At 41.9% G+C, this 26,004-nt stretch overlaps 2 protein-coding genes across 3 annotated transcripts in view; both read left to right on the top strand.

Moving 5' to 3' along the window:
* Positions 1-15,137, top strand: part of fam171a1 (family with sequence similarity 171 member A1) — a 25,923-nt gene extending 10,786 nt beyond the window's left edge. The window contains exons 3-8 of the mRNA XM_013912210.1: positions 3,039-3,197; positions 4,072-4,248; positions 7,989-8,105; positions 8,245-8,359; positions 8,948-9,065; positions 11,049-15,137. Of these exons, the coding sequence (XP_013767664.1) occupies positions 3,039-3,197; positions 4,072-4,248; positions 7,989-8,105; positions 8,245-8,359; positions 8,948-9,065; positions 11,049-12,629 (2,267 nt within the window). The 3' untranslated portion in view covers positions 12,630-15,137. The remainder of the gene's footprint in view (positions 1-3,038; positions 3,198-4,071; positions 4,249-7,988; positions 8,106-8,244; positions 8,360-8,947; positions 9,066-11,048) is intronic.
* Positions 15,138-16,832: 1,695 nt separating this feature from the next.
* On the top strand, positions 16,833-25,021 carry nmt2 (N-myristoyltransferase 2). Of its 2 annotated transcripts, none has more exons than XM_005738607.1 (12): positions 16,833-17,058; positions 17,373-17,490; positions 18,151-18,292; positions 18,743-18,861; positions 18,948-19,039; positions 19,126-19,242; positions 19,354-19,524; positions 19,990-20,098; positions 20,194-20,364; positions 20,448-20,615; positions 21,992-22,129; positions 22,553-25,021. In XM_005738607.1, the coding sequence occupies exons 1-12, from the start codon at positions 16,946-16,948 to the stop codon at positions 22,571-22,573; spliced, it is 1,479 nt and encodes a 492-aa protein (XP_005738664.1). In that variant the 5' UTR covers positions 16,833-16,945; the 3' UTR covers positions 22,574-25,021. The 2 variants fall into 2 exon arrangements, with proteins under 2 accessions (XP_005738664.1, XP_005738665.1); XM_005738608.1 differs by having other exon boundaries at positions 17,376-17,490.
* The last annotated feature ends 983 nt before the right edge of the window (positions 25,022-26,004 follow it).

The raw sequence follows: 26,004 nt of genomic DNA on the forward strand, positions 1-26,004 counted from the left end.
GTGTGTGTGTGTACAGTTTATTGTTTTTAAAGAAAATCAGACTTTTAAATCGAATTATTTCATTGAAATAGAAAGATTATAACATTTTGGTCCATCACACCTTGGGCAGATATATTGGCACTATCTCTGCGCACACACACATGCATAGGAAATGACTCAGTCATAATGTTTATAAGGCCTCGGTCACACTGGTGACCGGTCACAGACTCCATGGCAACTACAGGTCACTGTGGGAAACTGTATTCCCAAACCTGCTGCCAAGTGGTTCTTGGTATTACTGGGTGGCTGCACCACCTTGTTATTGCATTTAGAGTCCAACCGGCAGGTGGATATAATCACCTGATATTTGCTGTATCCGCATTTGTCATGACTAATAAATAGAAATTTTAAAAATACAAAAAAATTAAAAAAGAAACATCACTCAACCAAGCATTATTCTTTGTGTTACATAGTTGCTCCAGTAGAGGAAACACTGCAATTTCCCTGTTAGCGACACATAAAGCTGCGTCCCTACTGGAAGCGATTCACGCTTTGTGCATTACTTTGAAGCTGAACGCTATTTGCTTGTGGGCGTTCCAGGCTCTGGTTCCCTCTAAACTTATTTACTATTAGTAGGTGAGGTGAGGAAGACGGGACAAAAGATATACTGTGTAAGAGAGCCAGAGTTTAATAATTAATAATGACTAAATAACAGTAGTGGTGTTTAAACACGCAGAAAGTAAAAAAAAGAGGAGTGAAGAAGAAATACTTCATCATGGGAAATCCCCAGCAGCCTAGACCTACTGCAACATAACTAAGGGAGCATTCAAGGTCACCTGATCCAGCCCTAAATATAAGCCTTATGAAAAAGGAAACTTTTAAGCTTTACCCTAAAAGTAGAGAGGGTGTCTGTCACCAGAATCCAAACTGGGAGCCTGAAAGCTGAAGGCTCTGCCTCCCATTCTACTTTTAAGTACCCTGGGAACCACAAGTAAGTCTGCAGTCTGAGAGGGATGTGCTCTGTTAGGATAATTAGGTACTGTGAGATCTTTAAGATATGATCAGGCCTGATTATTCAAGATTTTATTTGTGAGGAGAAGGATCTTAAATTTGATTAAGGGAGCCAATGAAGAGAAGCCAATATGGGATAAATGTGCTCTTTCTAGTCCCTGTCAGTACTCTCACTGCTGCCTTTTGGATCAACTGAAGGCTTTTCTGGGGGCGGGGGGGTTAGGACATCCTGATAATAATATAGTCCAGCCTAGAAGTAATAAATGCATGATATTTTCAGTATGACTGGGAGACAGGATGTTTCTAAATTTAGAGATATTCCCCAAATGCATGAAAGCAGTCCTACATATTTGTTTAATGTCGTCACTGAACTACATACCCTGGTCAAAAATGACTCTTAAGATTCCTCATAATGTTACCGAAGGCTAAGATCATACCAGCCAGAGTAAGTATCTAGGACAGAGTACAATAACCTCAGTGTTTGAGTATCTGTAAGAGAACTCAAGTTGGGATGAAAGCCATATTTTGTCATTGGCGACAAGTGTTTTTTTTTTTAAACATAATTAATACACTCCTAATAAAAAATGCTATCTTATATTAAATGGCCTGTTATCAGGAAAATATCTAATACCTGATATAAAGAAAACACACTATATAGACATAAATCACAAGCGTGTCTTTGTTATTCCGCTTCTTTGTTTGGGTGTAATTACATTAGATAAGGCTTTTTCATCCAGGCAAATCAATTTGGTCTCTTTGTCTGTTGACTCTTTTGTGTGTCTCTGGCCAACAGGGGAGTAATTTAGCTTGTCAGCTGTGTTGTCTGACTAAAATAAATTTCTCACATAAATATACAGGCTCCATTAACATATGAACCTCTTGAATACACACTGCCTGTAGCACGTGCCTGAGCCGGGCACAGTCCAGCCCCCTGTCCTGCACAGTCTTTCATGATGCTGTGAACTTGGACACCCAGGGGAGTGATGAACCCGGGCGTGTGGCAGAGGGAGGGATAATAAAAGAAGTGGAAAGGAGAAGAGGAGGAGGAGGAAGGGAATGTGGTATGCATTGGGAAGTTGTGGGAGGAGAGAGTGGGAGAGAAGGGGGGGATGGGCCGAGCAGTGTCCAACAGAAGGAGGAACAGATGAGGTGAGAAAAAAGTGGAGGGAAAAACACAAAAAGAGTCAAGGAAGGGGGCACGCAAAGAACCGCAACAGGCTCATTTCCTCTCTGAAAAACAGAACCGCAGACAGGAAATAACATTCACACCTGAATTTTTAGGACGAGCTTTAGTCTGAAATGTGAAAGTGTCGCTCATACTGCACACCCAAAAATCATGTCGAGCACAAGGAGAAACCCAAACACAGCGAACACTCGTGTACAGCTTGATCCATGTCTCACTGCTCAAGAATGTGCACTCGGCACAGTTGGACCACAATGACATCACCTTGCTGAATCCCACTACATGCTTTTTGGTTTTCAGTTTATTGTTTCTAATCTATAATTTGTTGATTTGTTGAAACTAGATGCCAGGCAGCCATGATGACAAATCAAAAAGAAACAATTCATTGCAAAATATCAGAAAAGAGAATCACGTTGGCCAGGAGAGAAAGTCGACCAGGGCGTTATTGATCTAGAGCTGCCTCCATTAAGCTTAATTTGATGTCTGAATTTATAAGAAGGCACTAGGAGTATAAAGCTGCCTTGTAAAACATGTTCAAACAAACATCAGTGTGCATGATGGACTCTTGAGGTCAGGTGATTTCAAGGTTTTAAGCTCACATTGCTCCATAGTGTTTAATAGGGAGACTGAATATATCCTATACCTTATATATTCTATACTTCTACGCTATATACTAACTGAATTAATTGCCATTGTCTTGTATAATTTTAATGAATTCCGTGGAATTTTAGATGTCATTCCCACTTTCTCCACATTATTATTGTTACTATTATGTTAAAGTCTGTGTCAATTATCCAACTAAAATACTCAGACGGATTTCAATAATATTTTAAATGACAACTCAGTTTCATTTTCTGTGTCACAGGTTTAAGAGTCCAGCCCAGGGTTAGTTTCCTGCACAGAGCTCTCAGTCTTCCTCCCAACACATCGTACGCCAACCTGACCGCGCTGCTCACCGTGGCAACCTCCCCCTCACACATCCAGCACTTTCCCCACCTGGAGATGCTCAGTGGCAACGGCACAGGTGAAGGTTAGACTGACGGGTCAGAGCATATAGTTAAAGACACCTTCATAGAAACGGGACAGAGGAAAAATGTGCTGAGAGAGAGTGAGGCGTGAAGAGTAGCAGGAGCAGCTCATCAGAAAGACACTACCGTCTCTATCTGACCTCCTGAAACACAATAACCCGTGTGTGTTTGTGTGTGTGTGTGTGTTTTCTCTCTGCTCTAACACAGCCCGCGTGCCCACACGCTTTCAGGCACTCTTATCCACATCTTGACATTGCATGGACTACACTGGCCTATAATACGAGTGATGACAAAAATGTTCATCAATATGTGCAAACAAGGCTTATTTTTTAACATAATACAAAAATATGGATAATTAGAAATGGTCTTATCATAACATCCAGAAGACAGACTCTGGCAATGTTTTTGTTCACAACTCAGCCAGAAAAATGATAAACAACGATCTCATAAATGCATTTGTTTATAAAAAAATATGAGCTGATACATCAACATCATAATCCTTAAAACCATGCAACAGACTCGTACGTTTTTTTGTGTGTCCCCCTTTTTTTTTTTCATGTGACTTGAATACCCCTTCAAAGCTGTCTCCCCCGACAGAGCGTACCTTCTTCCTCGAGGCGGCTTTGTGACACTTTCCATCCTCAGTCTTCAAGTTTTTTTCCGCCCTCCACCCAGTTTCCTTCTTTCCTGTCTTTCGCTTGTTTTCTTTCCTGTCTGTCTTCCTCTGACAGCCCTCCTTTATCTGAGCTGTTTTACGTTACCTCCCCCACTGCTCCTTTCTCCGCTTCCCCTCCTGTGCACCTTACTCCCGCTCCCTTTCCTTTTCCCTGCATTTTTCTCTCTCACGTCCTCGTGTTTGCACTCTCACAGGCACGGAGAAGACGTTCGAGTTGACTCCTGTCGCAGCCATCTCTGTTCACCTGTTGGCCGGCGATGGAGTGGAGCTGCAGGTGACTGGGCCAATCACCTTCTCTGTGCCCCTCCCGCCTGACAGTGGCCTGAAGGAAAATGATCACCTCCCTACTTGGAGATTTGACCCGCGCTTAGGTATGTATTAACAGAAACTCACACGTAAGCTTTTCTGACTTTCTACATTTAAGTTCAGGAAGTTTTTAACTCTGAAGGCTTTACTTCTGTTTATATGAGACCTGCAATTATTTGTGAAAAGAGCACATTACAAGCACTAACACAAACCACGTGCATGCTCACATGGTGCAGCCAGGTCATAATTTGTGGCTGTGTATCAGAGCGATGAATAGAATTATTCATACGATCATAAAAACTGCCAACATACAGCTACACATTAATCTCTTCACATCACAAGTTTGGACTGTGGATCCATAATCTGCCCGTGCTCAGTTAAATCTTGAACTGAACAATAGCTAAAAGCCCTGCGGTGTTGGCTCATGCAGCGGAGACATTTCAAATCTCTCTCGGCGCTCTGATTTACTCCTGCGATCTTAAATCTTTGTTGTCAGTCGTCCTGCACTGTGACACACCCAGTTCCTCTCAGAGAGGCTCCACTTAAAGACAGTGATTCGATCATCAGTTGACTCAGACGTGTCTGCACTACAAAACCTCCTTCTGCATGAACATTAGTGTCTCAACAGATCCACTGCTTCCTCTCATCAGCAGGAAAAAGCTTTGTTAGGACCCACTGGAATTATTTGGGGAAAAGCTGTAAACACACATCATAAGATTGACATACCACCTATTAATCAGAAGACTAGTGTATTAGCAAATGTTATGTAGACATTCATGAAATTATCATTTTGAAGGTGCAATTCTGTTTAATATTAACTCTCCTTTAAGCTCTGTTTTCTGAGGACAGCGTTGGTTTTCAGCTGTTAAATGTGTCAGTTTGTTCTCCACCTAATTATATTATCACTGTTGTTTGTTGCTGTGCTTGTAGCAGTCTGCTATGGCTGGAAAAAGGACTGATTAAAGCAGCAAGGGTGGGAAAACAAAGTCGTAAATTTCCAGTCCTGAAAAACAAAATCGTGAACTGAAAGATACTGAAACTTGTGGAGTTGAGGGGAACTCCTGGCTGGGCATATTTCTTGGTTAATTCATCACTATTACTGATATCTCACAATTGGATTAAAATCCTAAAAATGTCGTACTTCCCACGTGTCATGATATGTGTACTACATTCATGCTACAGTCATTTCACAATAAACATTTTAGAGCTCTGATTTATTTGGCCAAACAGTGTCTAAAGATTGCTACTAGAAGCGTTTAGTGAGCTCTAGATGGGCAGATGAATGGATAGAAAGAAAATAAAACATTTGAATGGCAAGTATTTTGAATTTCTCCTTCATTAGTTCAACGTTATTCCCTGTCTGTGCTGTGCAGTTTTCATCTGAACTGTAATCGTACGTCAGAGTGTTACATTGATTAAAAAACAGATCCACATTGGCTCCTGTGATAGTTTCAGGATCTCAGGAGTCTGTTTTAAAGCGCCTAAAGTATCAACATGCAGGGCTTATAAAAAGGGCTTTCATTAAAGCTGAATGAACACACACACACACACACACTTGTATCCTCCTCACAGCCTGTAGCTGCGAGTATTTCAACAACAAGAAGCCGTTCCCGGACCCCTCTCCAGGCTACATCTCATGTTCCTTAGCAACCCTCCAAATAAGTAACACAACAGACCGGCCCATCTCCTGATTGAGTTTCTTCACTGAGCATTTAGTGGGTGAAATGTGTGTGAGTGTTAAACTGAAGATGATAAACAGACAAAAAGAAGTTTGAAATCCATCTGGTGCCTGCGGTGGAAGACTTCAGGCTGAGGATGGCAGCCTCACAAAGACGCTAGTATTGTTTATGAAGTGCTCGCATGGAGGAGGCATGAACACAGAGAGAGAGAGAGGGAAACCTGTTTCACTTGTGCAACTGGCAACATGTCATGTATTGTTTGATGTCAAGCAGGCATGGGGAGGACTGATGTCATACACAAACAGATCATGTTCACCTGGGTGTGCGAGTCGGGAGTCTGACGATGCAAATAAGCGCCGCTCGCTCAGATCAGCCGACGACTCTCTGCGGCTGGACGTGTTGGCTTTGTGTGAATGGGCGAGAAGCAGAAGTAATATATGGGCTGTATTGACTTTATAAATGTTTGCCTTGCGTCTGAGTAGCTGCCCTGCTGTCTGTCAGTGCTGTATTGTACCGAAGCGTGGGAACAGGTCCGTCGTTTGTAGCTATGAAACAGGTCAGCCACACAGAGAGGACTCCCCTGTGGAAAGGATTCAGAGAGGGACCTGGGTGAATCTGGGCAGGGCTGGGCACAGTGGTGTGTGTGTGGTGCTGAGTCACACAGCCTCGCTCTCATTTCTCTTCTGTTTCTTGTGCCTGTTCCCTTATCTCTCTTTCCACTCCTCCTGTTTATCCCCTCGTTTCCTCCGCTTGTGATGTTTCCCCCCGTCAGCATCTCTTGTATATTTGCCTTTCCTCTTTGAATATCCTCTTTACCCTTTTGTTTCCTCCTTTTATTAAACATGATGCATATTCCTAACCACTTGATGTTATATAACTTTGTATAAACATAGAAACAAAGTAGGTCTCACCGCGTTAGCCCTGAGAGCCTGAGGATCGGAAGTGTAAAGGCACAACACAGTGTTTTCCTCTTGAAGCAGATTTACTGGGAGCCAATCAGTCAATGCCTCTAGCTTTGTAGTGGTTTTCCATTCTGGCTATGCGGAGAGCCGCTATTGTACTCAGTGTACACTGCTCATAGGGTAACACTGTTATCTACATGTTGCCTCCTTGTGGGAGAGTTAAGTACTACCAAAACACTGCCGTCTCTAGAACAGGTCAGGGCAGACGTTTGAGTCGTTAATCAGAGTATCTGCAGCTTTGGGGAGGGCAAAGAAAGTCACAAGTCAGTAGAAGACATTAAGCTGTGCGTATAGGTGGCACTTCAAACTATTATTTTGAATCTGTTCCACCAGACACATACACTGCTAACTAGACAGTTCATTATAAAGCTTCATCATCAAATGTTGATTTTAGTCAAAGAAGAGGTGTGTTTGGTCACCTTTTAGCCGTTCCCTTTAGCATCACCACAGTGCACAGGTGTCGAACTCCAGGCCTCGAGGGCCGGTGCAGGTTTTAGATGTGTCCTTGATCCAATACACAGTACTCTTTTAATCCCAGTCTTCAGCTTCAGCTCTGCCACTTCCAGCTTCAGCTCTGCCACTTCCAGCTCCACCTGCTGCCTTTTCTGCCAGTGTCACCATGTCCAAACCATACATCGGGGGTGGGCAACTCCAGGCCTTGAGGGTCGGTGTCCTGCAGGTTTTAGATCTCACCCTGGGTCAACACACCTGAATCACATGATTAGTTCATTAGCAGGCCTCTGGAGAACTTCAGGACATGTTGAGGAGGTCATTTAGCCATGGTAATCAGCTGTGTTGGATCAAGGACATATCTAAAACCTGCAGGACACCGGCCCTCGAGGCCTGGAGTTGCCCACCCCTGCCCTACATTATAGGTCTCACTACCAACTTGTAAAACTTTTACTCTTATGTTTGAACAAATATTTCAGAGTGAAATACTGTAATTAAATCTACTGGTTTATCCAAACAGCTATCATTTGGCTAAGATCTTGAGCATAAATAATTTACTCCTAACACATTAAGAGATTAGCTGTCTTAACTCCATCGAGCCCCGTCTTTACATAATTAGGGGAGGCAGGTGAGCAGTTGCTGCAGCCAGTCCTCACAGAGTAACCTTTACAAAGTTTGTTTCCACATACTGTGATTTCTTTTGTGTGTCTTTAGGTATCTGGATAAAGAGCAGCTGGGCTCAGGTGCAGAGGGAGGGAAACCAGCTCAGTCTAACCTACATTGTTCCTCAGCTGGGGTATTGGGTGGCCGCCATGTCGTCTCTACACACCGGTAAGAAAATCCATAGACACAAATTAAATTTACTTCACAAAACACATATTTTTGTTCTGTCATTTATGTGGTTTACTTGACTGCAGACTTCCACCAAAAAGCTTTTTCTCTGGTGCTTCAACACATGTCTTTGTAACAGGTCCAATGGTTGCAAAGGACATCAGCACGTACCACACTGTGTTTCTGTTGGCCATACTGGGAGGCATGGCTCTCATCCTGCTCTGTCTGCTCTGCCTCCTGCTGTACTACTGCAGGTGTGTGAAACACTTTGCCTTTACACAGACTATAGCAGGAGTTTCCAGATTAGTATCTAAATTAGTGAAGATGATGTCAGTCTGTAGCTAGAACATGTGTACTGCTGCTTGGGATTTATTTCTCCGTTATTGTTCCAAAATTTACCTTAGCAGGCCGACAGGACAGCTTGGGCTTATCTCATCTCAAGAGCTGGGATGTTTGTATGCCACATTTAACTGAACATTAACAATACATTCCTTTTTTTATTGAATCCAGCACCATCTGTCATCCTTCTGTCTGCCTAGGTTTACACGTTTATTATTTCTTCAGTTGTGATAACAGTACCAGAAAACAAAGCCCTGTACTAATAAAAGTTCTCCAGAGTAAGTCACATGGCAGTAATATAGTTTTTATGTTGATCAAATGTAAACAATCTGGACCCAGGCAGCTGCGCTACACAGTAAATATAAAACCCTCACAAATGCTCTTGTCCAGTCTCAACTTGTTCCAACAAAAAGTCAGGGATGTATTTTTCACCATTAGAAACATTTGTGTGTAATTATTCCGATTTTAAAGATTAAACGTGCTCTTTGTCTGTGTTCACCCAGACGTCGATGTTTAAAGCCACGAGGGTCTCACCGCAAGCTCACGCTGTCCTCTGGACTGGACAGCAGTAAGAGGGACCAAGCCACGTCCATGTCTCACCTTAACCTCATCAGCAATGAGGTGTGTTTGCTCAGTGATCAGATGGCACAGTTTAAGGAGTTTGCACATTAATGACTGTTTAAAGGTGTTGGAAATAGAAAACACCAAAGTCGTTTACTAAATATTCAATATTTTGGATGTGCTCTAAAGGACGTATTGCATAGCCAGGCTTTCTTTGCATTTGCAGTCTTTGTACACCCAGGCTTTCTACTTCAGGATCAGGCTGCGCTACATTAAAACAGGGTGTCTGATACATTATTTCACTCTTATTCTGCACAAAAAGACTGATTGTGTGTAGCCTACCTCAGCTGGACACATTAATTATTTATTTATTTAGTGTATTAGGAAAAAACTGCTAAAATTACTCTTTAGTTAATTAGTAAATATATTTATTTCACCACTCTGTTAACTCTGGTTATTTCTAATGTGAAATAGCTGCAGGTTAGAGCGCCAAACCTTAAACTGATTCTGTCTAATAGCCTTATAAAATGAGGAAATTGCATTACATTAATCATGACATTACATCATATTAGGTTAACATGCGCTGTTTCCTCGGGATAAATAACCTACAAATAAGCGTCTGGACTTCTCAGTCATGACCTGGATGACCGAGAACCTTCACAGACAACCTACAAATAACTTGTATTCTGTTACCTGTAGTTCAGCAGTGTTAAACTAACTATTATACCTTCATTAATTACTGTGGGAATGCGTGACTCAACAGTTTTCATATATACAGTGGTGTATAAAGTGTTTGCCCCCTGCATATTTGCCAGTGTTTCAGATCATCACACAATTTTTTTTAGAATTAGACAAAGAGAACCCGAGTAAAATGCAGTTTTTAAATGATGATTTCATTGATTAAGGCAGAAAATTTATCCAAACCTGTCTGGTCCTGCGTGAAAAAGTAATTGTCCTTGTAGTTAAATCATAAATTCACTGTGATTTTGAAAGCTGAGTACAGTTTCAATAAAAAGCCTGATTACTGGCAGACCTGTTGAATTAAGAAATCGCTCAGATAGAACCTGACAAAGTGAAGCGGGCTAAACGATTTCAAAATGTAACACATTACGGTACAATTTAAAGAAACAGATGAGAAACAACACTGACACTGGCCCAACTAGTTATTAGGTTTTGGGGGCAATCACTTCTTGGACTTTTTTCCCCACCTCATAATCAACTCCTTCACTTAGAAACTGCATTTTGTGTTTACTTGTGTCATCTTTGTCTAATATTTAAATTTGTTTGATGATCTGAAACATTTAAGTGTGCCAAACACAAAAAAGGGAAATCAGGGAGGGGGTAAACACTTTTTCACAGAACATAGAACATAGAATCTACATCAGTTTATCATTTTTACAGCTTGTCGATGGAGGGAAAGGCAGTAATATGTGGCCCGTGAAAAAGAGGGGGAAAAAGACCTTGGTACCTGGTTCAGCACATGTTGCTATGGGGATTTAGATGGGTAAAAACTGAAAGCTCTGGCTTTAGGCTCAACATACCTGACTTGCTCATAGCTTGCCCCTAAGAAGGAAAACGTGTATCGATGCTAACCTGTGCTCCTTAAGTGCACTGCATGGTTGTTTGTTGGTCCTGTGCAGAGCTTTGCTGTGGAGATCATTGTGCTGTAGCTGCGTTTGTGTGGTTGGTCCTTTAACTTGGCCCCTGGAGCAGAGAAGACAGGAGTCATAATAACAAAGAGCTTCTTTGTAATAAAGTGAACCGGAGTGTTTCAAAATGTTAAAAATTGTCAGCTGCAGCCATGTTTATGCTTTTCCCCTCATTTTGATTTTTCAACCAATCAAAAGGCTGTTTTTATGGATAACAACACACCTCCTTCACCCTTCTTAACACAAAAGAACACCAAGATGGGACCAAACACATGAATTACTCACACTATAGCACTCTACGTGTTTGAAATTAAACTACAGTGTTTGTTATGGTTTGCTTCATGTGATGGTATTTAAATACCTTCTCACACCTGAATTTTGTTGTTGCCTTCAGGTGCAGCTGGAGCTTGTTTCCACGGGGACTGAGCCTGACATGACCACTCCGATGCTCAAGCCTTCCTCATATGAGCACCAAGACAATCAACGTCAACACAGCCTTATCCATCAAAACAAACACAGCCGCTCCTCTCTCGGCAACAACAGCCACCACGGATCATCTCTGGGCAATCTGACGCCTCGCAGCCGAGACTACCGACAGTCTGTAGAGACGTTTCAACTGAGGGCTGCTCTATCATCGGGGACAGAGAGGGGCTACCGTCAATCATACACCTCCTTCTGTTCATCTAGCAACCAGATTTCAGATGCGTTGTCATCCACTAATCATGGTCAAGTGTCAGCTACACAGCTTAGCAGTGTTGGGATTATTGATTGCATCTCCCCTTCATCTCCTCCACACTCCCCCAGCAGAGGGGAGGGAGGTGAGTGCAGGGCTGCTGACCACCTTCTGTCCCGGTCTGTGGACCACCTGGAGCGGCCCAGTCCCCAGTTGCTCTCCCGACCAGGCCAGCTGCTCTGCTGCGGCTCTGTAGATCTGCTGAGTGGAGGGGAAGGCTACTCAAGAGTGCGACCCACACTTGTAATCCCAGCACACTACATGCGGCTGCCTGGGGAGCACCCTCTGTCTGGTCAGGCGCTCCTGCTGCAGACTGACCAGCAGAGTGACTTAGAGACCATCCAGGCTGAGCTCAATGCCTCACATTCCCAGCAGCCCCTGGGGCAAACCCCCACTGACTGCAACCCAGGTCCAAAAAAGCAGAGTAAAGGCGAGGGTATCTCAGGCCTGTCAGAGTCTCTGTCTATTCCAGGAGCTCTCGGGGAGTCGGGTCTTGTGGAAATAAACAGCGAGGACACCTTGCTGGCTGAAAAGACTTTAATGGAGCTGAGAGGAGGGAAGCCTCTGCCTCACCCACGAGCCTGGTTTGTCTCCCTGGATGGACGCTCCAATGCTCACATTCGCCACTCCTACATCGATCTCCAGCGGGCAGGGTGCCACAACAACAACAACAGCACACCAGGTGCAGGAGGTCAGCAAGGTAGCAGCCGCCAAGGGAGGCATGGCAGTTGTAACGATGCCAGTCTGGACTCGGGTGTGGACCTGAACGAGCCGAGAGTGGGGCGCAGGGGGAGAGATGCTGAGCAGGAGGAAAGGGGGATTGAGAAAGACAGATCAAAGGGGGCGACGCCAGCCTCGGCCTACACTCAGCTGGTGTTTGTGGATGATCTTAACATGGGAGGCTGTGAGGAGGAGGAGAAGTGCACCCACAAGGGCAGCAAATCTGGACCTGTCTTGTCAGACAAAGGAGAGAGTAACAGAGTGGATCAGGGGCAGGGGGATGCAGTGGGTAAAACAGCTGAGGGAGTACAAATACAGGAGGAGCCACCCTCACTTTCCTCTGCATCCCCTACTTCTCCTCCGCCCCTGCCAACTCCAGAGGGAGTGACTTTCAGGACTGATCACGCGCTGCTGTCAGTGTCTCCGGATGAGGACGCAGCACACGATGATGCAGAAGAGGAGAAGAAAAGCCCCTGGCAAAGGAGGGAGGAGCGACCCCTGCTGGCCTTCAACCTCAAATGATTCACAGATGACAAAGGAAAGATTCACATTTTTCAAGTCTGTTTGAAGTAGAACGCCAGTTTAAGGCTTTTTTTAGTTGCCATGCTGTTTTAAAAAAAAAAAAAAAAAATCAGCGTTAATTAAACAATCTCTTTCCCCTTCTGGGAAAAATGAATCAAAGTTAACAAGATGTTGAGCAAAGTTAAGTAAAGTTTAATCATAAAATCTCAGTGAAAACTGATCTTCAAGTTGAAATGAGAAGCACGCTAAATATTTAACATTTCAGACATGGGAGAGAGTCTCAGTATGCGTGCCATAAAGCAACGATAAAAAAGCATAACCACACTGCACAGCATTGCCGCTAAAAACTGGATTTGTGTGTTGCCGAGAGAGCTGTACCCCACCCCTCCAACTCATGCTCAAAGAATGAGGTGTCCTGATCCAAGCAGAAGTGGTGTTGTTGAGGTTAAAGTGTCATCGTGTTCTTATTATTGCTGTTTTGAGCATTTTCTAGTGAGCTAGGCAACTCATAAAGTCACATTAGAGGCATGCTCAGTGGTAATCCTGTCCACTAATGTGGCTGAATGCATCCATTCTGGGGAGTGCAACTGTGATTTATTTCCTCCACTTTTCAATACACTTCACTTTCAGAGGCAGCATCTTTTCAGGCACTATGTGGAGAAGGAAAGGTACTAGGAGGAGGAAAAATGATCAGGAAACACAAGTGCATGTCGGTTCTGCTTTGAAACAGACTTGGAAGAGTGTAAATCTGCCCGTTAACCACAACTCCTCTGCTCAGACCACAACATGAAGGATATATGTGTTTAAATTGAAGCCGTTTGTTCTTAATATAGCACTGAATCAATACTTTAGCACTGGGAGCCCATCTGGTTGAGAAATGAACACTTCTGCTGGACTCTTAATGACCACTGTTGTACTTCACTTTTCATGAAACACTACATAAACAGACCACTCGTCAGGCGTGGCGAACACATTGCCTGAGGGGAGACATAAAGACGCTGGAGGCACGAAATTAGGATATTTTATGCACAACAAATATATGCCTTTTTAATAAATAGCCTTGCAAGCATAAATGAACTGTAGTAGAAGCAGTCGATGGGTGGTTCATGGAAAATCCGAGACTACAAAAAACTTTCTTTCTTGAGCCATATTGTCTTCAGTCCATTAGCTTAATCTAGTAACATGCAGCAACACTCGTTTGAAGGTTATAACCCCGGTTTGTTCACACTGACTGATGTCTGAGATTATGAAACATCTGTGCAAAACGGGGCAGCCGTGTTCGAGGGATTTACTTTGAACGGTTGGTGGTATGTTGCTAGAGTTTAATCTAGCCCATCAGAAGGCTTTGTGGGAGATAAGGTTTCTGGACTGAGGAGGTTTAACCACTATCTGCTCTGTAGCATAATCAGATAATGTGACACACCGCTATGCTGGTGGGTAAGGATGTAATACCACTTCAAAGCCACCCAAATTAGTTGTGAGGGATATTGGTATGAAGGGTTTTGTAACTGTTGAACCACTGACTGGTGTATTTTTTTATGTTTTGCTTTGAAGGCTATGCATAACTTTTATATGGCTGCTTGATGCCTTTTTTTGTAATTTTAATCATAATTTTAATTGCCAAACATGAAGTATTTTATCTGAGAATAGGCTATTTTTTTTTCTTTCTTTTAAATATGTTAAGGGCTTTTCCTCCGTACCCACCTTAACGTTCAAGCTATAAAAGCAAACGCTCGATAACCTTTCACCTGAAATGCAAACTGTATTTGCTTGCTGTGTTTCACCTCCATTTGAACCACTCACCCACGATCCAAGTGCCTTTGAATAGCCTGACTCTACAGCAACTGATTACCTTATTTATTTCTCACCTCCTTTTGCCTTCGTCCGCCCTCCCCCTCCTTCCTACCTCAGCCCTTACTTTCTCTCCTGCTTGTGAAAGAAAGCATGCAGTAAACTTTCCTCAGCACTAGCGTATAACAAGCTACACTGCAGACATCTCAGAAAATGTCTACCAGCTGCTGCAATCGTAAAATCCTCTACAGTAATCAGCAAGAGTTCAGTCTCCCTCAGAGTAAGCAGTTAAAGATGTTTTGTTTTTTATGTGTGTGTGTGTGTGTGCGTGCGTGCGTGTGTGTGGCACTGGATATGTGAAACTACACTGCAGGTCGTTTCAGTGCATTTTCTTATTTTTGTGTTTTGTGGGTGAACGTTTGTCTGAAATGTGTTTTGCAGTGGCGGCTGAGGTGATGCTGACTGATCAACATGCATCCAGTCAAGGTTCACATAGACAAAGCAGCCATATTACAGAGTGTGTATAGTCTTTCCTTACCTCTGCCTTATCAAAATAATGTGTGTCTTTGTGTTATGAATGGCCTTTTCTCTTTTAGTTTCCCACACAGCAATCTCCCCTTTTAGGGTGGATGAGCAATACAGTATCTTTGAGTGTGTAAATCAGATGCTTGCATTATATTTGAAGCCTGTTATTCTGAATAAACAGCCAAACTGGAATTAACTGAGTGTGCATCTGTTTGCAAAATTAAACCTCTATATCTCTTTATACGCTAATCCAGATAGTAGTTAAAATGTATTCATATGGGCCACTTTATTGGGTACACCTTGCTAGAATCAGCTGGGAGCCCTTTTTGCTTTCAGGTGGCTGCATATTCATGATGGGAATCTCCGGTTACACCATTGTTTGACGATATGATCTTTGTATTAAGGTGCACAACGGCTTCCAAGAAGATGTCCCGCACACCTTTACACTACCAGCCTGAACCGTAGAATCAGGATGGCTCGATGCTTTTGTGGTGTTTACTCCAAATTATGTCATTACCATCTATGTTGCAGCAGAAATCAAGACTCACTAGGCAACGTCTCCCAATCTTCTGTTGTCCAGTGTTGGACTGTACACTCACTTTTTTGTTTTTAGCTGACTGTGTGGTCTTCTGCTTCTGTGCTTCTGCATATCTTGGTCATAACGAGTTATTTGAGTTGCTATCAACTCAAAGCAATCTGGCTATGACCTCTGGCCTCTTCATCCAGAAAGCTGCCGCTCACTTGACCATTCTCTGTAAACTCTATAGAGATGGTTGTGTGGAGAAAAATCCCAGTAAATTGCCAGTTTTTTTTAAAGAAACTGTTAAATTGACCTGTCTAGACCAGCCTGTTTACACACAGGGTGGTTCTCGGTGTCAGATTCACTTAAATCACTTTTCTTCTCTATTCTGATGTTCGGCTTGAACTTCAGCAGGTCATCTTGATCATGCTTGCATTCCTAATTGCACCAAACCGCTGCCATTATATATTTGCATTACAGAGTAGGTGTACCTAACAAAATCGCCGTTGAGCGTAAATTAATGTCCTTTCTGAGGGTAATTTTCACCATTTTTTAAAAAAACAAATTTATTTGTAGTACTTATCATTATAAAGCTTGAGAACATACAATGGTAAAAACATTTCTCATCTTTATTTTCAGATATGTTTTTGTAGATATCTGATTATCAGTTATACCTCCATGGTCCTGACTACAGCCTTCCATAAGGACACCAACACTCCCAGACTCACTGAGGATGGTTTTTATTAACGGATTAATTAGATTAACTTAAGTAACTGATCGGGATCTGTGTGTTTTTATATGTATTTGATATAAGAAAACTGAATAATCCTAAATGATATCAAATCCCCGAAGTTGCTGTCTAAAACATGCCTTATGCAGCGCAGAGTTGTTATATTTTTGTACATTTAAACAGGTATTTTTATTTAATTGTAACCTTTAGGCTTTTTGTTTCTTCTGCTACATCATCAATTCTTTTCCAGGATGGTTTTGTTTACCTAATTTAAATGTGTTTAAAAATGTTGAAGTAGCAAAAAGTGCTACTTTGCACGTGTTTTTCTCATTGATAGTATGAATTTAGAACACACTTGCTGATAGTCCAGCAGATATCCCAGTATCTAGTTTCAAAAAACTGACAATTTATTTTTACTTTGTATTTTCTTATTTAAAAAAATAATTTTCGATTTTTGTCTTTTTTTTATTACCTGTAATTTGTAATATGTATTTATTTTCCCTCTCAGTATCAGAAACAAGTGTCTAAAGTGTCTATAACATTTAAATGGCTATATGTTTGAAATAAGGTAAAAGTCTAGTTTGGGTACCACTTGGCTTCATGTTAAAGGCAGCAGCTCAGGTCTGAGTTCCCGCCTTTGGCCTCTAGGCGGCGCGATTTCCTTCGACATTTTCTTTGTTTTTCCCATCTCTCGCCCGCTCCCCGTTAGCTCTGTTAAACGGTGGCTGACTATACTTTTAAAACATTTTTATGATGGCGGAGGACAGTGAATCCGCAGCCAGTCAGCAGAGCCTGGAGCTGGACGACCAGGACACCTGCGGGATAGACGGAGACAACGAGGAGGAGAATGAGCATATGCAAGGGTGAGGGGTGGCCTGTCCGGTCGGCTCGGGGAAACGCAGTAACGATATTCCAGGCAGCCTGCTTGTGAGCGGCTAAGGCAGTGAGCCTGCTAGTATTAGCAGACAGCAAACACAGGCCGTCTTGAACTGTTTATAACGTTGTGACCTCTTTAAAGCTCTCCGACTGAATGACATGGCGGGCAACCATTAAGACAAACCGCTAGCTAGCTAACGTTAAGTAGCTGAGCTGTCATTCGTTGCTATGGTAGCTAACGTTAGCTCTGTGTGCGGGTCTAGCCAGCATCCATCCTCATCGTTTGTTTTCATGTCTGTAGCAGTCCAGGGGGAGAGCTGGGGGCCAAGAGGAAGAAGAAGAAGCAGAAGAGGAAGAAAGAGAAGCCAAGCTCGGGGGGAGCCAAGTCTGACTCTGCCTCGGACTCTCAGGAGATCAAGGTGTGATGGTGATGATGACCCAGTGAAAAGAGTGCACACACCCTTTTTTTAGGGCAGGGGATACAATACAAAACAAGGTTCTTTTAATATCCTGAAAATAAAAGAGGATATTAAGCAACAACCCAGAATTCAGCTTGTTTGCCGTCAATGTGTCATGGTCGGTAAGGTTTTTCCAGCCTTGGCATGCTCCCTGTTTGTATTCTGTAATGAGGTTCTAGAATGAGGTAGTTTATTTTGCTAAAAGGATATATCACAAACTTTTAGCCAGCTGTGAGATTTCTACATACTGCATGCTGCTTTGGAAAAATAAACAATAACTACATCCAGACTCTGATGTTCTGATCGGATGAAGAAAGCAAATCAAGCTTAACTAAATGATTTAATGACAGGGACTGTCATATTTGGGTTTTTGCATTTATAATTTAAAGATCATTGACTTCATCAATCATTTATACAGTGACATGATTAATCCGGTTTCTCTTGCTTAGTGGGAGTATAGTGTGTAGGAAAAGACCTGTGTAAACATGACTATAAGACTGTTTATTTGCATGCACTCTGATGTTGCCTCTCGTCTACATTTAGATTATTTAAAGCATCCAGTGTTTGGTTGAGTGATACAGACATTAAGTAATCTGTGTATGTGTGCCCGCTTTAAATCAGAACCCTGGGCTGCCCATCCAGAAGCTGCAGGACATCCAAAGAGCTATGGAGCTGCTTTCCTGCCAGGGTCCAGCAAAGAGTATAGATGAGGCAGCCAAGCACAAGTACCAGTTCTGGGATACTCAGCCTGTCCCAAAATTAAGTAAGTACTTAGTTAAATTCATTTAAAGGAACTGCACTCCTGTTTAAATTGGTATTATTTCCTCTGTCAACAGAAATTATTTTTCTTTCTGCACCAGCGCCATCTGCTGGTTTTATCTCCTCAGTCTGCTGATTTAGGCCAGTATCTTAGAAACATGTCAGCTGCAATGTACAGTAGGGGTCCATGCATTCCCACTGGGCATGCTCAGCAGCATTAGATCAAGCTGTTTCCATAACAGCCATGACCCAACGAGTCAGGCCTTTGTGCAGCCACAGGCTGTGGGGGTCGACGCAGGACAAACGGCAGCAGATTTATATAAAGTCTGATGCCATCAGCGGTTTTGTGCATTGTTCACAGTTTAAGGACATGGAGTTTTATGAGGTCCCGTGGAAGTGTGGTGATTGGAAAACAGTTGCAAACCTTTGACAAAAGGCTGTGCTATTTTTGTAGATGAAGTTGTGACGAGTCACGGGCCAATTGAGGCTGACAAAGAGAACATCAGACAGGAGCCATATTCTTTACCTCAAGGCTTTATGTGGGACACTTTGGATCTCAGTAATGCAGATGTTGTAAGTGCAGTCTTTGTTCAAAATACACCAATGAGATTAATCAGATTAATCAAAACAGAATGATTTATTGTCACGCTCTTTTGCAGCTGAAGGAATTGTACACGTTGTTAAATGAAAATTATGTGGAGGATGATGATAACATGTTCAGATTTGATTATTCTCCAAACTTTCTTAAATGGTAAGCTTCTTCATGTTTATCACATGATGCAGTACAGTAGCTTTAAATGTATGCGGTTATAATAAAAATATTTTTTCCCCTCTCAGGGCTTTACGTCCACCTGGCTGGTTACCACAGTGGCATTGTGGAGTGAGAGTGTCTTCAAATAAGAAGCTCGTTGGCTTCATCAGTGCCATCCCTGCAGATATACGAGTCTATGATACGTGAGTGTTCATTACTTATTGTATGCATTTGAGAACAGCAGTGATGGGGAAAGTGTTTTACTCATTCAATCCATCCTTTTGTTTCTTTTCTTTTCTCGCTTGTGGCTCCAGGCTGAAGAGGATGGTAGAAATCAACTTCCTGTGTGTTCATAAGAAGCTGCGTTCAAAGCGCGTTGCTCCTGTGCTCATCAGAGAGATAACAAGGAGAGTGAACTTAGAAGGAATATTTCAGGCCGTATACACTGCTGGAGTTGTGCTGCCTAAACCCGTGTCTACATGCAGGTATGTTATTCACTAGTCACACATGCTGCACATGGGCAGCATGTTAAAATATATAAAACAAGGCACTCTCTTTTCATATAAAATTAAAATACCTTTATACTCATGGCATGGTCATATTTAACTTAAAGCTCTGATGGGGGAAAATTGAGTCTACTCTGAATCTTTTCCACCAGTAAAACTCCACCAGTACTTTACTGGTCAAGTTTTCCACTCTCCACCATAGGTTTGCTATTGGTGGAACAACACTAGAAAGATTCAGCCATTCAGTGCCATGAGAATATAAGCATTTTAATTTTTTAATGAAACAGAGTGCCCTGGTGTTTGTTTGTTTTTTGATATGTTAGCTTATACGTATCTCTTCTAAAGAGCACATCTAGTGGAAGTGTTTTGAATTCAAGAAGCACTCCTTTTTTCTTTTTAATCTTGGTCTCCTGTTTTGTTTTTTTGGGTATTTTTTATCCCCAGGTACTGGCACCGCTCTTTGAACCCTAGAAAGCTTGTGGAAGTTAAATTTTCCCATCTGAGCAGAAACATGACCCTGCAAAGAACCATGAAACTCTACAGACTACCAGATGTAAACACTTACACTCATAAGTCCTGCATCTCGCTGTTCCTCTTGATAGCAGGAACTCTTAGAGATTTTCATTTTGCTCTCTCCACCCTGTGCAGAGCACCAAGACTCCAGGTCTGCGGCCGATGGAAAGGCGCGACGTCGGTCAGGTTACTGAACTGCTACAGAGATACTTGAGACGTTTCCAACTTGCTCCTTCTATGGGAGAGGAGGAGGTGGCTCACTGGTTCTTACCACAGGACAACATAATTGACACATATGTAGTAGAGGTGTGTGGATTCAGATTTGCAGCCTGATGTTGATGGCTCTTCTGCACTTAAAGTGACATTGTTCTTGTTTTTATTTCCCTCAGGGTGCTGGTGGCATTCTCACAGATTTCACTAGTTTCTACACTTTGCCCTCGACTGTGATGCATCACCCTCTCCATAGGAGCCTGAAGGCTGCTTACTCTTTTTACAACATTCATACACAAACCCCGCTACTGGACTTAATGAATGATGCACTGATCCTGGCCAAACTGGTAATCTTACTTTCTGCTTTTAAACACTTGCCAGTACCAAAGACAACAGCTGATGAGATCAGTGACATAAACATAAACAGCAACAAGAAGACGCACGTGTGAGGGGGAAAAATGGCACAATATAGACCAGACTCATTATATAGATGGATAGATATTTTATTTTATGAATACCAAGATGGTTTATGTACTTTTTTTTCTTTCTTTTTTTTTAACGCAAAGCCTTATAAATCATTGGGAGTCAGTGATGTTTGGTTAGATAGATGAGGAGTGAGAGTATGATCCAACATTTTACTTGTGCAGTAGAGGATAAAAGTGAGAGAGACTGACCCGGTCTGATCTTTATTTATTTGAGGCCAGAGCAGGGCTCTGTGCTGAGAACCAAGTTCCATGGTAGTTTTTCTATTATCTCAAGTCACTTCCTCTAACATCAGCACTCAAGTTGATTCAGAGTTTCTGGATCTAGATACAAGGACATCTGACCAGTCAAACATTTTATTGTACCGGAAGCTGAGTGTCTGATTTTACAAATGAAGAGTAAACTGTAATATTAGAAAATATGAAGAGGCTACACACAATAGAGAATGCAGGTGACACAGCTTCTGCAGAAAAGTCAGGGGTGTGAGAGGAAAAACAAAGTTTAGCCTATTTTGATGGCAGAAAGAAAAGCTGACAAAAATGCCAGTTGTGTGAGTTAACAGACTTACTAATATCACAACTTTACCATTAAGAAACACGAGAATCTGATGGGTTATAATCAAGTAGTCCAGTGTTCAGATTTGCATATCGTGGTCTTGTTTTTTGTTTTGCTTTATTTTGTTTTGGGGGGTTTTTCAGCTGCACCCTCCATGGTGTTGAATAGTCTAAGAGCATGTAAAGAACAAACACAAAAACAGAATTCAAATGTAGACTTAGGCTACCTGCGACTGATATGAAGTCAAGTAGAAATGGGTGTCCAGATTATATTCATGATATTATTGATTAAAAAAACTCAAGAAATAAAATTGAACAAAATAAACTGTATTTATTACTAATAAAATGAATGGTGAAGCTATTTTCACAAGACTTGATCAGTCAGTAGGCAATATAACTGGAATATAACTCAGGTTAGGTTTGCAGCACAAGTTACTATGGCGATGTACCCTGAGAAGAAGTGAACCACTTTCATAGTGCAGAAAACCCAGGGGTAACCCCCAAGGTTACTGGGATAAGCTAAAATCCTGCTGCTTCGTAGTACGGGCCTGGTGTCAACCAGCTGGCAAGGCTACTCTGAGCTCTGCATACAAACGCAAACTGAGAGCAGGGTTTCCCCAGATACTTTTGATAATTTTCTTGCTGCTGTGTTAGTTATCATGGTGTTTGTTCTTTGTGTTTCACAGAAAGGTTTTGATGTGTTCAATGCCTTGGACCTAATGGAGAATAAGGTGTTTCTGGAGAAGCTCAAGTTTGGGATAGGAGATGGAAATCTGCAGTATTACCTCTACAACTGGAAATGTCCCCCTATGGACCCTGATAAGGTCAGTCTCAGGTGGTAATCACACACCAACTATTGGTCAGCATCCTGTGATAAGACTCCATGACAATTAGTGGAAAAAGTGGAAATAGTCTTTGGTTCAGATCTCAGTAGAGCTGCTTCTTGTGCCTGATTGTGCAAGCTTCACAGTCAAATAAGTCTATAGCTTTGAAGCAAATCCACAGAGGCCTGATAAGGAGAAATCATCCTCTGACATTATTAAGTATGCCTTAGATCATGGAAGCCTAGTTTTGATTGGGAAAAAACACAGGACTTTTGGAACAATGTCCTTTTGACAAATTAGACCAAAGTGGAGTTTATCAGTGCAAACACCTCATACCAGCAGTCAAGCACGGAGGTAGAGGGTGATGATTTGCAATTGCTTTGCTAGCCTATGATCATAAAAAGTTTGATCTGTGTGTTTCAGGTTGGCCTGGTCCTTCAGTAGCAGCTCTCTTCACGGCAGCTGCATAAACTCGGGAGGCTCTCAGCGATCTCTGGAAATACCTTACCTGGACACGCAGGTGGCCCGAGCTAGACAATGAGAACTGCGACAGTAAATCCAACCTGGCGCCCGAGTGGAGCTTTCACTCGGCACTTGTATCATCAAAAACATTCTCAGTTCACCCGGAGGTGAAAACTCTTAAACCATCCAACATCCTGAATGTGAAGTCATGCTATGCCTGAGATACTCATACGACACAACGCTCCTGACATAAGCGCTCACGTTTAAAACACACACACACCGGTCTGACACTCGAGGATGCCTTGACATTGTGTATTCTGTTTTAAGTTCTTCTTCCTCAGTAGACACCAATGGACCGGCACGTCATTTAACTTTACTTATGTGGAACTATGTAAATGATAATCAACTAAGCAAGCAAGACCTGACATAATTAACAACTGTTGTAATTTTATTTATCCTGTCCATACAGTTACTGTTCCCAAACCCCTTTCTTCTCCTCCTTTCTGCTCCTGCTGCACTTATTTTTGCTCCAGTTTCATATCAGTGCGGTCAGTCGAGTGTCTCTGCTGGCTGTTTTGGGCCTCAGTAGAATTAGAAATGCTGATCTTAACTTTTAAAATGACAAACTGCAAACACTGAGAGGGAGGAAAAAAGGATTCATCCCACTGGTGCATTGATATACATGTGCTTTGTTAAAGAGCATATGGTAGTTAATTGTACATTTAAAGGCAGATCATATTTATTTGTGTAGTGTGAGTTTGAGGGGTTTGGGAGGGCTGATCCAAAGTATTCTCCTCATGAGTAGCTTAGAAGTCACCGAGTTTGTTCAAAGTGTTTGGGGGTTTGTTTATTTTTTTTAATGAATGTATTGCAGAGACGAAGCACAATTACTCCGTTCTTAAACATACAAAATAAATGGGTCCTCGTTTCAAATCAGATGGGATTGCCCTAGAATCTGAACAGCCATGTTTTTTTTATGAAGGACGGGCGCAGTTTTCACCTTATAAAACCGTTTCTAGAGCTGGCGTTTTTTAATACATTAAAACAACATGTTTGGTTGTACACTCTTTGTAGTAACAAACCCAAGCGTAGGGTTGTTTGCATGTCAGTGGTGTGCTGTCCAGTTAGTAAAGCTGTTCAGTTAGAAGTAATAGGAGCTGGTCTGGCCAGTGCATAAGCAGGGCAGTGAGAATGACGCCGGTGAACGTGGGGAAAAACTTCGATTTTATACAAAAAAAATTAAAGTTTCTGTTTAGAGCCAGGTTTAAAAAAAAAAAGAGGTTTATTTACTATGGAAGGACTCTGTTCAGCAGCGGTTAAAGCAAACAGGGCACATCTTCTGTTACTTTGGTCACTGCCACCCACAGCAGTGGATAAACTGCTCTGTGCTTATTAAACAAAGGACTTGTTTAATCACGGGTGCAGTGGCATCAGCTTGAAGTGTCCTCTCCTCCAGATCCGCTTTCATTGACTTCTCTGGGTTTATTTTTTTTAATGATACTGTATTTTGTGTATGTTTGTTTTTTTTCTACATGTGTTGTGCAGCTAAGTGCGTGAAACGGTTGTGATATTTATAACTGTACCTTCTTTTTCTTTTTTTTAATGTCTTACATCATTTCTTTCCTCCTTTTCAGTATTTAAAACAAACATCACTGTCAGATTTGTGATTTAAGAGCTGGATGAGGATCTTTGATAAAACTGTTTTATTTTTTTGTCTGTGGTGGAGCTGCTGGTTAATTTAAATGTTCTAGTTCCTTAATGTTCACGGGGCTCTGCGTAACTTGCAAGGTAAAGAGGCTGCTTTTTATTTTAATGACTTTATTGTTAATATTTGATGTACTTTTCTAATCATCCCTTTATAGATTAGCCAGAAGAGGATAAATATTTGTCCTGTTGGTGCTTCAGGGCTCAAAGATGTTGTTGTTCTTTTTAAAAATCACTTAAAGGTTGAATGACGTTATCTTCTACAAACGTGTTCCTGGCATTAATTTAACTGAGAGTGGGTCGCTGGGTCAAAGCTGTGTGCCTCATGGATGTTGCTGTGTCACAGATGTGTTGCTTGCAGCTGTCTGAATGAACTGTGAGCATGTCTGTTTCGCTGCTGCATTGATTTATAGCATCAATGTTTCTAGCCACGCCCTTTAGCGAGAACTCTGTCAGAAGTACCTGCCTTATTTAAAGGTTGTTTTTTGTTTTGTTTTTTTAAGGTTTGGAGGTGGGGTGAGGGAGGGTGTACTTTTGAAATGTCATAAAGCTTTCTCTAACTGAAGAACAATATTTTTATTCGATTCCATTGTAAGCTGTGAAAAAGCTGAAGAACTTGTACCAGCATCATTTAGACATGACCCCATGCAAATAACAATCTGTTTCAACACACGTCGGCTATACCAGCATGGATATTTGATTGAATAAACTCACTTTAAAAAGGAACACGAGTCATGAATCCTTTGTGACGCACTGCAGGAAACACTTTTTCACAGCATATATTTTGAATTTAAGTATTTGTAATTCAGGCACCACAGTGGTTAGCACTATTGCCTCACAGCAAAAAGGTCCTCAGTTCAATTCCACCATCAGGCTGGGATCTTTTCTATTTATTAATACTAATTTTATTAGAAATAAGTAATGGAGCTGATATTTTGTTTGGGATGTGTGGTGTTATGTCTGTGTCTGCAGAGGCAATGTCATTTCCTGCAAAGGATTAATAAAGGATCTTTCTATCGATCTTAATCTTTCCCCTCCAGCCATCGATTTTCTGCTTATCCGGGTCACGGGAGCAGCAGTCTAAGCAGAGGCACTCAGACCTCCCTTCCCAGGAGGGCATCAAGACATTCCCAATTCAACCAAGTGATGTAATCTCCCAGTACCTTTGTCCATCTATAGATATTTACAGCAAACTAAACTTGGAAAATGATCATTGAGTTGGCTCATTTTTGCCTATGAGGTCTAAAACTTCTGCTTACATTTCAACATGAATGTACTACTACTTTCTACTTAGTACCCGAGTAATCCAGCAGAACAGCTCCAAGATAGTGGTGGTGTAAAGGCAGCCCTCTCTATGATATAGAGGAAATATATTTCATTTGAGGGTCAAATATTACAAGCTCCATTTAAAACAAACAGCACTATCAAAATACCAGGAAAAACTTAATTGCCTTTATAAAAAACAATGTGTGCAGACCAGCTTTAATTGTGGACAAATTGAAATTCAAACTTCAGTCAGGTATAAATATACCCAAACGGTATATTTTTTCTGTCCACCAAAGTAAATATGATTCAATAGATTTTTGTAATTCCACGAAAAATCACCTTGCCCGGTGGGCCGATGGCCAGTCCAGCTATGGTCATTACGAGGGAAATTTCTTTTGCAGTTTGTCTGAAAAGATGGACTTGCGCTTCGGGATCCTTTAAAC

This window comes from Pundamilia nyererei, unplaced genomic scaffold (genome assembly GCF_000239375.1).
Source record: "Pundamilia nyererei isolate P.nyererei 1_Seehausen unplaced genomic scaffold, PunNye1.0 scaffold00084, whole genome shotgun sequence".
Lineage (NCBI taxonomy): Eukaryota > Metazoa > Chordata > Actinopteri > Cichliformes > Cichlidae > Pundamilia > Pundamilia nyererei.

Coding starts and splice junctions, on each gene's coding strand:
- nmt2 (XM_005738607.1), top strand. CDS start 16,946: ATGATGGCGGAGGACAGTGAATCCGCAGCCAGTCAGCAGAGCCTGGAG. Junction 17,059..17,372: donor GAGAATGAGCATATGCAAGG/GTGAGGGGTGGC, acceptor TCATGTCTGTAG/CAGTCCAGGGGGAGAGCTGG. Junction 20,099..20,193: donor AACTCTACAGACTACCAGAT/GTAAACACTTAC, acceptor CACCCTGTGCAG/AGCACCAAGACTCCAGGTCT.